The sequence below is a fragment of the Carlito syrichta genome, unplaced genomic scaffold, assembly GCF_000164805.1.
Source record: "Carlito syrichta isolate Samal-C Ts95f unplaced genomic scaffold, Tarsius_syrichta-2.0.1 Scaffold301908, whole genome shotgun sequence".
Lineage (NCBI taxonomy): Eukaryota > Metazoa > Chordata > Mammalia > Primates > Tarsiidae > Carlito > Carlito syrichta.
Window position 1 is genome coordinate 35,789 of NW_007246004.1, and position 10,474 is coordinate 46,262.

The following is a 10,474-nucleotide window of genomic DNA, read 5'->3' on the forward strand; positions in this document are numbered from 1 at the left end:
CCCAGGCGTGGTAGCGAGCGCCTGTAATTCCGGCTACTCGGAAGGCCGAGGCGGAAGGATCGCCAGAGCCCAGCGGGTCGAGGCTGTGGTGGCCGGGAGCAGCCACTGCACTCCAGTCTGGGCGACAGAGTGAGACTCCAACTCAAAAAATAAAAAAAAAAAAGAAAAGTCTTTTTCAAAGTTTTGTGTAAACAAAACAAAATTCAAGCTGGCAGCTACAGCTGAAATAGCAGGCAACTGAAATGCTGCAGCATTTTCCAAGTTTTGAAGGGAAAGAATCAGCCTAGGCCAAAGCAGTTAAGGCAACCTGGAATCCAGGTTTCTGACCATGTCAGTCAGCTCCTCAGAGTTAAACCAGTGGAGGGACATGAGCCCGTCTCCTTCACTTTCATCCTGCTCCAGTATTTCTCTCTCCACAGAGGAGTGAGGTGTCCATTGATGCCAGGCCTCTGAATGCAGAGACTAGCCCAGACTCACTCTATGTCTTCTGTGTGACAGTGCTCCGACGATTCTCCTGTTTTAGTGTGCTGTTTACGCTGGCTCAACCCCCCACAGAATCCCATAGAAACTGTCCTCTCGCAGAAGCAAGTCAGCAGCCTCTTCTGACTGCAGATGGTTCTGCTTTGATCCATGGGAGTTTCATGGTGTGATGATGCCAACTCAGGAATTTTAGGCTCAGCTACATGAGAAATGTGGGGTGTGTGTGTGTGTGTGTGTGTGTGTGTGTGTGTGTGTATGTGAGAGAGTGTGTGTGTGTTTTCCTCTGTCTCAAATTCTCTAAATCCAACATTCAAAATAAGATATGCCAGGAAAATGAAAAGCTAAGTCTCAAAACAGTAAGTGTGCCAGCTCCAGCTGCTGCGAAAGCAGCATTCTGCAAAACCACGTGGGTCAAAGCACTGATGCTCCCTTGAGTTTGTTGATTGTATACTTACATTTGTGCTTATTTCTCTGTTTGAAACCAAACTGTACTATTTTTAGACCTGTCCACATTCTATATCTTGTTTTAGGCACATCTCTTCCTGATTTTCTCTCTCCACCTCAAAACTGTTCTTAACCAAGAATAAATGATTTATATGGATTGCAAATAAGCGATTTCCAGTCTCAGTGACCACATCTTACCCAGTGCTGAAACAAAGAGCCCATAGATTTTTTTTTCATTATCTATTGCTCAATTCTGGTGACACCATTTTCTCCTTCTTTTGGCTATTTTCCTTTGGCACTTTGGGGCATATCCTTCAACAGAGACTATAAAGAAGAACTCTCTTTGAAAGGCCAGATGCCACTGCCCCCAAAACAATCAGTGTCACATCATACATTCATTCTAATGATAATCTTTGTAACTTGAAAAACAGAGATCATGTATTTGTATCCTGCCAGCAGACTGAAGCTGTGGAATCTCAAAAGAAAGCAAATAGCAAAAGATAATGCCACTGCTGAGAGAGTTATTCAGGGTTCTGCGACAAGTTTTCCTTCCGGTCCCGCCCATCTGCAATTTTAGCAATTTGTGAGAAAGATGAACAATAGACAATTAATCAAAATGAAACATATGGCAAGGGTCATAAAGCCAAGCTTTTATTGTGGTGACACCTTATCAGTAGTGGAGGTTATGATTGTGATGGCAGAGGCAGCATCGAGAATTGAAAAATGAGTATGTGTGAATCATGTCTTTATGACACTAATGGCTTCCTTTCCTCATTGTCATCACAGTTTCTTCTTTGAATGAGGAGAAAATCAAGGCTGTAAATCCATTTAGTCATTTTCTATTCCTTCTAATTCATGATAAAGTTGTCAAACTGTGAGACAGATTGAACTCTTTCCAGAGGTACCGTCTATCCTGGATGTTATTGTCCATTTTCTTTTCACAGGCCATCACGGCAGGGGCACTCCTACTACTGGCTTACAAAGCGTGGACCCACAGACACCTGGTGAATATATAGATGGCAAGGAGGATGGGAAAGAGGGCTTGAAGGATGGAACAGAAAGTATTGTTTCTAATAATAATTGAATTTGGTCTAATTGATGCCTTGCTATGATGAATTTTAGTAATAAACTATGTTTTAAGTGAATAACTTTTTTTTTTTGAGTTGGAGTCTCACTCTGTCACCCAGACTGGAGTGCAGTGGCTACTCCAGGCCACCTGCTGGGCTCTGGCGATCCTTCCGCCTCAGCCTTCCGAGTAGCCAGAATTACAGGCGCGCGCTACCACGCCTGGCTGATTTTTTGATTTATTGTAGAGATGAGGTCTCGGTGCCCAGGCAGGTCTCAAACCCGCAGGCTCAGGCAATCCACTCACCTCAGCCTCCCAAAGGCGCAGGATTACAGGCTGAGCCACCGAGCCCGGCATGAATAATTTTTATCTGATTCCTGCTCCAAATATTTTCTATAAGTTCCTGTGATTATTATTGTATTTGAGGAGGACAGAACCAGCGTTAATGCTCCTGCATTTCATTTTGAAGGAATAAACCTCTGCTTCTAATAATGCATTTTGAAGTCTCCACTCTTTAATTTGACGCTACTTCCATTCGCCCTGTTACCTCTCCCTCTAAAAAAGAATGACAAGTCTATGATAGCTTGTTTTTCAACGGTATAGAGCCAGATAACAGCCTGGTATAGAAAGACTACGATATCTGGTTATAGATGTTACTTCCATATCTAAGGCAGTCTTTAATGTGTATGTGAATCAACTGGAGATCTGGCTAAAATGATTCCATAGACCTGGGTGAGAGCCGAGATTCTGCATTACTGCTAGGCTCCCAGGGGATGTCAGTGTAACAGGACCAGGGACCACACCCGGAGTACCAGGGTCCTAGAGTGAGGATTCTGTTTACTCATGTTTGCTTTTCCTGACCCAGATCAGTTTTCTACACATGATGGGAAATAAGTAAATAAATAAATGTTTGTTGACCTGAATTGATTTTATCTTCACCCCAGTTGACAGATAATGCTAGTTTCCTATGGTGTCAACTGAAGAGGAAAACATAAGGGCTTACAAAGAGAGTTGTGATCCATTTCTCAGTAATTTCCCAGTAGGAGAGATTAGCACCCAGCATGTCTTTCCGTCTTCATATTGCCAAGAATCTTTTGAAATATCTCATCCTCAAAGTAACTACTTGTTTCTGCTTTATTTTCAGTGGGAAGCTAGTTTCACCTTTGTGATTCTGAGCATGATGGGATGCCCACTTCACTTTGCAATAGCCTTGGCATCTGCTCTCCTGGGTCCATATTGCTTCTACTCATTCTCGGGGATTGCAGGGACCAACTACCTTGGTCATGCAGTGGCCTTTCCCTTTCCATATGCAAAGTTCCAATCAGTTTGTGTGGACCCCCCACACTATGAAGAGTACCACCTGACGCTTCAAGCCCTCGACCTGTGCTTGAGCCTTGCCCTGCTCTGCACGTCCCTGACAGTGTTCGTCAAGCTTTCGGCAAGACTCATCCGAAGCGGACATGTGAACGTAAGTTTCAACAAGAGGGGAACAGGTCCTTGTTCCATCCTGGATGCTAAAATGAAAGGTCTGGTATATGAATACTTGATCTTTCTCTGTTGTTTACCACTATATCCCACATGTCCATGCAATCTGGGGTCTGGCACATAATAGGTACTCAATAATTGTTTTTGAATAAATAAGTGGAAATGTGTTGATGTTATAACCAAAGGTATGACAGTGTAGGTAGCACCAGACAATCTGTATCCCAACCCACAATTTAAAAAACTATTCATAGGACAAGACAAAGGTGCCTACTCTCACCACTTCTATTCAACACAATGCTGAAAGTCCTAACCTAAGCAATTAGACAAAAAAAAGTCATAAAAGTCATCCAAATCAGAAAGAAAGGAGTAAAACTTAATTTACTGTTTGCAGATGACATAATCTTACATATAGAAAACTCTAAAGGCTCCACCAAAAAATGTTAGAACTAATAAACAAATTCAGCAAAGTTGCAGTATATAAAATTAATGTGCAAAAATACTTTATGTTTCTATACATGAACAACAAACAATCTGAAAAAGAAACTAACAAAACAATCTCATTTGTAATAGCAGGAAAAAGAATAAAATACTTAAGTATTTAATCAAGGACGTGAAGGATTACAAAATATTAATGAAAGACGCAATTAAATGGAAAGATATCCCATATTCATGGCTCATGAATATGAGATGTTAAAATGCCCACACTACCCAAAAGCAATCTACAGAGTCAGCACAATTCCAATCAAAACTCCAGTGGAATTTTTCACAGAAATAGAAAAAAATTCCCTAAAATGTGTATAGACCCATAAAAGACCACGAATAGCCAAAGCAATCTTGAGAAAGAACAAAGCTAAAAACATCACATATTACAAAGCTATAGTAATGAAACAGAATTATACTGTCATAAACAGACAATAGACCAAAGGAAGACAACAGAATGCCCAGAAGTAAATGTATGCATATACAATCAAGTAATATTTGACAAGGGTGCCAGGCATACACAATGAGGAAAGGATAGCATCTTCAATCAATGGTATTGGGAAAACAGGATATCTACATGCAGAATGAACTTACACCCTGATCTTTCACCACTTACAAAAATCAACTTGAAATGAATTAATGACTTAAATGTAAGACCTAACGTGTAAAACTACGAGAAGAAAACATAGGAAAGATGCTTCCTGACATTTGTCTTGGCAATGAGTTTTTGAATGTGACACGAGAATTACATGCTACAAGAGCAAAACTAAACGGTGAGACTACGTCTTTGCTTCTGCACAGCAAGGAAAACAATCAACAAAATGAAAAGGTAGTTTGCAGAATGGGAGAAAAATTTGCAAAGCATATACCTGACAAAGAGTTAATATTCAAAATATAAAAGGAACTCATACATTTTAATAGCAAAAATAAGTAATCTGATTTTAAAATGGATGAAGGACCTGAGTAGACTTTTTTCCAAAGAAGATATGCAAGTGGCCAAGAGGTACATGAAAAGATGTTCCACATCACTGATCAGGGAATTGCAAATCCAATCCACAATGAGATATTACTTCACACCTATTAGAATTGCCATCATCGAAAGGGCAAGAGATAAGAGTTGCTGTGGTTGTGGAGAAAAAGGAACCCTTGTGCACTGCTGGTGAGAATATAGGTTGGTATAGCCATTATTGGAAACAGTATGGTGGTTTCTCAAAAAAATTAAAAACAGAACTACCCCACAATTCAGCAATCCCACTTCTGAGTATATAACCTAAGGAAGCAAAAAATGTATATGTCTCAAAGACTTATCTACCTTTCCATATTCATTGTAGCATTATTCATAATAGTTAAGCCATCAAACAAGCCAAGTGTCTGTCAACAGGTGAGTGGATAGAAAAATAGACACAATGAAGTAGTCCTCATCCTTAAAAACAAAAGGAACAACATGGATGAAACTTGAGGGCATTATGTTAGGTGAAATAAGTCAGACACAGAAAGACAACTGTTGTAAGATCTCACTTAATATGTGGAATCTAAAAAAAAAAATTGAAACTCACAGAAACAGAGTAGTAAGATTATTGTCAGGGATTGAGGGAAGGGGGAAATAGAGATTAGTCAGTGGGTACAAACTTCCAGTTATGAGATGAATCCGGGGATCTGGTATACAGCATGGTGACTGTGTTAACAATACTATATCATATACTTGAAATTTGTGAGAGTAGGATCTTGTGTTCTCACCACATACACATTCGAAAGATAGATGTGTTCAATAACTTGACTGTGATAAACATTTTGTATTATATATGTATGTAAAATATCTCAGTATACATATTCAATTTATACAATATTTGTCAATTATACCTCATTAAAGCTGAGAACAAATAAAATATATTTTTAAAATAAAGTGAAAGAAACACTGGATTTTTATGAATAATGTATCTGCATCCTTTTATCTTGCTCTAAGTATAAGAGGTCAGAAGAATATAGCATTATTTTCCCCTGGAAAAACATACATTAAGATAAACCAGCCTCGAATTTTAAAGCTAAACTTTTGCATAATGCATTGCAATGCTATTTTGCAGTTCACAATGTTGGAATAAATTTGATGGTTTGCTTTATCCACTTAAATTTTACACAATAAAAATTACTAATGAAAGCAAATATTAAGAGTTTTTTTGCAGAAGTCGATGTGGTAATATATTTAATATTTTTAAGATGAATAGAATACAGATCCCTTCATTTGGCTTCTATCTATCCCATGAATTCAGACAGGTACCGATGCTCTGTGGTTGAAAACACATAGAGAAAATTCGTCCACTGTTTCTATTCCATTCCATCAGAGAGGCTGGTGTTGCCCAATATCAAGCCTTTCTCTTTCCAGGGGCTAACCATAACACTCCTAATATGATAAAGAAAGAGTTCTTACTATGTGTCAGTACTTCCCTATTTTACAGATAGAATACTGAGGCCAAAGAGTTTATATAACCTGTCCAACATCACATAGCTTATGAGTTGCAGGGCCTGATTCAGAACCAGAGCTGTTTCTCCTAATCAGGCCAGGTTCATTCTAGCCCTTCTCATTCCTGGCCTTGAAGGTTTAGGAGGGCCGGGGCAGTGTCCTTGGGACAAGAGCACAAGTGACCTGATTCTAAATTCCCTTGGCCGATGCTGATTCTGATGTGGTGTGGGTGGAACAGCCTGCCTTGGAAAGAGATATTTCCTACTGCAAACTCTCCTGCTGGCTTGATGATTGAGATTGGTATCACATTAGGATTAAGTTAATTTGAATAGCGTTAGCCAATTTTTTTTTTTTTTTCAGATTGATCCTATCCACCCCAACCAGCAAAGCTGGAACACGAACATTTGGCATTCCTGATGCCTTTTGTGGTCAATTTTGTCCTCTTCAACTTCTACACAAGTCTGCAAAGGAAATCCTGTGCATTCTTAGGGGCAGAGTTGATTTTACAAAGGAAGCTTGCCAAGCACTGAGGCAAGCAAACCAAAATCACCTGCCATCCGTCCTGCCAGGGCATCTGTACGTCTCGTCTTTGAGATTTCTTCTGCGTAGTGAACGTCCACCCTTTCGGCAGCCCTTGTTAAAAGAAATGCATGCCCAGGAGCACTATGCACTGACGTGCTGGCTGTTGTGACTCCCAGCATGGACAGTTGATCAGATATCTGGCCATCACCTTCTTCAGAACACCAAGGCTTAATGTGGGAGGGGGGTGGGAGAGTGGGGAGAAGGAAACAATACATGCCAGATGCAGTAAGTTCACTCCGTGCACTTTCAACCGTGAGGCCACCTGAAACGCCTGGGGAGAGAAACTGGATTGAAAACAGAGGCGAGTTGCGTTCAGAAGCAAGTTCTCCAGCTTCCAATTTTGCCTTTCCCATCTCGCTCAGGACACAGCCGCTTGGTATGTGACTTCTCGGCCAGGTACAGGACCAGCACAACTACACACAGTTTCTTAGGGTGCCCAGTAATGTCAGAATCACCCAGGGTTCTTGTTAAACCAGATTTCTGGGTGCCATCTGGGTCCCAGGACGTCAGCAAACCTGGGGCTGGAGGCACAGAATGCACATTTTTATACAGACTCCAGGAAGTGAGGATAGCCAGTGAAGTTTGAGAACCGTACCTGAAAAAACAAATGGTCTTCCTAGCGTAAGACTCTCTTAGTTTCACTTCTGGACAGTCTCAGTTTCCCCATCTGCATGAAATATGCTAACTTGGGAGAAATTTCTAGATGAGTTTAATAATCAGCGTCTCCTTGGTGAGTAGTTTTGGGTGACTCGACACCACTTAATTCACAGTGGCAACAGGTCATATGTCATTCGTGAGGATGAGTGGATGACATAAGGGACATGATGGCCTGTATTAATATATACCACTGCCCAAGCCCCTGGAGCACGCATGCAGCCTGAGTAAACCTTTGCTACCATGTAGAAATCTCAGCTACATGAGGCACAATTTCAAACAGTTAACTAAGTGCATTACTTATTAGAATCTTAGAAAACACACAACGCTCTTAAAAGGAAAAGTGGATAATTTGTTCAGATACAGAATTCTAACTGGCAAGTCTACATTTAATGAACCACATACAGTTATGTTGTTAGACTCCCCACATGCTAAAAGGGATAAGCAATGTTTTAAAATTTTCATGAAAAACTAGAATGTGTTCTGAAGTATGCCACTGACTTAATCTCCTTTCCCATGTAAACAAAACCTTGATAATGCTTTAAAAGACTGCACGTTCAAGTGTCACCTGAAAAATTAATATCCTCTTATGTAAATTTAGTACATATCAGAAAATTCAAGAGTCATGAAGATTTGTAAAAAAAAAAAAAAATATGATGGTTTGAAAAAAAGTTTGGGAAAATGGTAGCTTTTGAATAGCAAAGAACTGTAGAACAAAGTCAATGACTACTTCTAAGTGTGATAGTCAATATTATAATAAAAAATATTCACTTCTGAGAGTTTTTCCTGTAAGTTCAAAAACATGTTTTCAGAAGTGAGTCGAGCACCTCCGAAGGGGCCCCACATCCATCCAGAGCTCCCAGTGCTGCCTTGTTTTAGTGGAATCCAGGCCATCTTGCTAAATGTCACAGTGAAGGTCAGTTGGTATCCACACAAAAGCCCAGTGAGAAATGCTGGAAAGAGGCATGAGGGGTTTGATGACTTTGGTCAACACTTACGGAGGGGTGTGTGAGTCCTTGCGACGACCAGGGCCTCGAGGGTGAGCTAGGGGCCTAGATCAGCACAGAGGCTGGAGAGACCCCACCAGCTGCAGGACCCGTGCAGGGGCCAACAGCAACACAGTTAAGGCAAGGAACGAAGATTAAACCACCAGAGCAGGATTGTCTACACTCTCGGTCTAATAAGGAATAAGGGATGGAGAAGGAGAGAATCGGGACGCGAGACACATTGCAGCTGTCCCCCGCAGTTGCTGTGCCCTCCACGCAGTGGAACGGCTGCATCTGTTTTCCTTTCATTACCTTGTGTTTTGTGTGTGTGTGTGTGTGTCTTTTTTTTTTGTGAGTTGGAGTCTCACTCTGTGGCGCAGACTAGAGTGCAGTCGCCGCTCCCGGCCACGGCAGCCTCGACCTGCTGGGCTCCGGCGATCCTTCCGCCTCAGCCTTCCAAGTAGCTGGAACTACAGGCGCGCGCTACCACGCCCGGCTGATTTTTTGATTTATTGTAGAGATGAGGTCTCACCAAGTTGCCCAGGCGGGTCTCAAACCCGCGGACTCAGGAATCCACTCACCTCAGCTTCCCAAAGGCGCGGGATTACAGGCTGAGCCACCAAGCCTGGCTGTGTGTGTGTCTTTTTAATGAAAGGGGAAGGAACTATTTCTCCCTGTCATGTGATATAGTGCTTTTACTTTTTTCAATGAATTCAGAAATGTTTGCTTCCCATAAGAGTGATAGGTCAAGTTTTAAGTGTAATTCAAAGACAAATGGGGCTGAATATTTGTCAGCGGAGGGCCCTCTTCCCCCAACCGGGAGAAGACTTGGCAGCAAGTCTTGGCCTCGGGTCTTCCAGGGGATTATGCTCAATCGCTGGCAACAGACATGTGCTTTGAAAAGGTCTGAGGCCTTGGATTAGGCAATAGTGAGATCTTCTGGTGCTCTGGGAACCAAGTTCCCCGGGCAGTTCCAAGTCGCTCTCACACAAGACATGGAACGGTAAGGATCCGCCATGTTTCTTTCTCACGAATTCTATTATGTGGCTCTCAGTAGAGAAATTGGAATCCAGAAAAATAATCGCAATGAAGGGCATGACCACTTCTGTCATCACTTTATTTTCTCTAGAATGATAGTGACATAGACCAGGGTAACAGGAGAATAAATGCAGGTGCTATCTATTGGGCAGCTGCTACTCATCGAGCATTTTGCCTCTTCTACTCCTCAAAACATCTGAAGCTCATCATGGCCATCTCAAATGAGCACAATGAGACATCGTGGAGAACCAAGAGCTAGGCTCCAGGTCTCATCAACACTGAAGTGCAGACTCACGCCACCAGCCAGTCACCATTCTCAGGGGTGTATCAGCTACCCTGAGTCCCTCCTGATTCAAGAGATTTGCAACATCATGTTTCTCTTGAACATCTTTCTTAGGCTTTTCACATACAAAAATTAACTTCCACATTTTAGAAGTGGAAGCTATTTTTCCAAGATATTTGCATTTCGCTTCACCCGTGGGACCGCACCAAGAGCGATAGCAACTTACTGAGAGAGGAAAGGAGACTAACGGGTTTATTGCAGTGTATTAAAGCAGGTCTGATATTTTGTCAAAGAGGAAGTAGTAGGTAGGGAGGGCTCAGTATCCGAAAACAGTTTTTGATTTTTTGCTTTGCACGTTGTCATGAGCCTCAACACATTTTCCTCTTGACTTGCAGTCAATTTAGTCTTTTCACATAAAATACCTTTGGCTGGGCTCAGTGGCTCAGCCTGTCATCCCAGCACTTTGGGAGACTGAGGTGAGTGGATTGCCTGAGCCTGCAGGTTCGAGACCAGCCCGG

At 41.7% G+C, this 10,474-nt stretch overlaps 1 protein-coding gene across 1 annotated transcript in view; it reads left to right on the plus strand.

Moving 5' to 3' along the window:
• Positions 1–8,775, plus strand: part of TMEM212 (transmembrane protein 212) — a 15,549-nt gene extending 6,774 nt beyond the window's left edge. The window contains exons 2-4 of the mRNA XM_008055649.2: positions 1,869–1,928; positions 3,135–3,458; positions 8,698–8,775. Of these exons, the coding sequence (XP_008053840.1) occupies positions 1,869–1,928; positions 3,135–3,458; positions 8,698–8,775 (462 nt within the window). The remainder of the gene's footprint in view (positions 1–1,868; positions 1,929–3,134; positions 3,459–8,697) is intronic.
• The last annotated feature ends 1,699 nt before the right edge of the window (positions 8,776–10,474 follow it).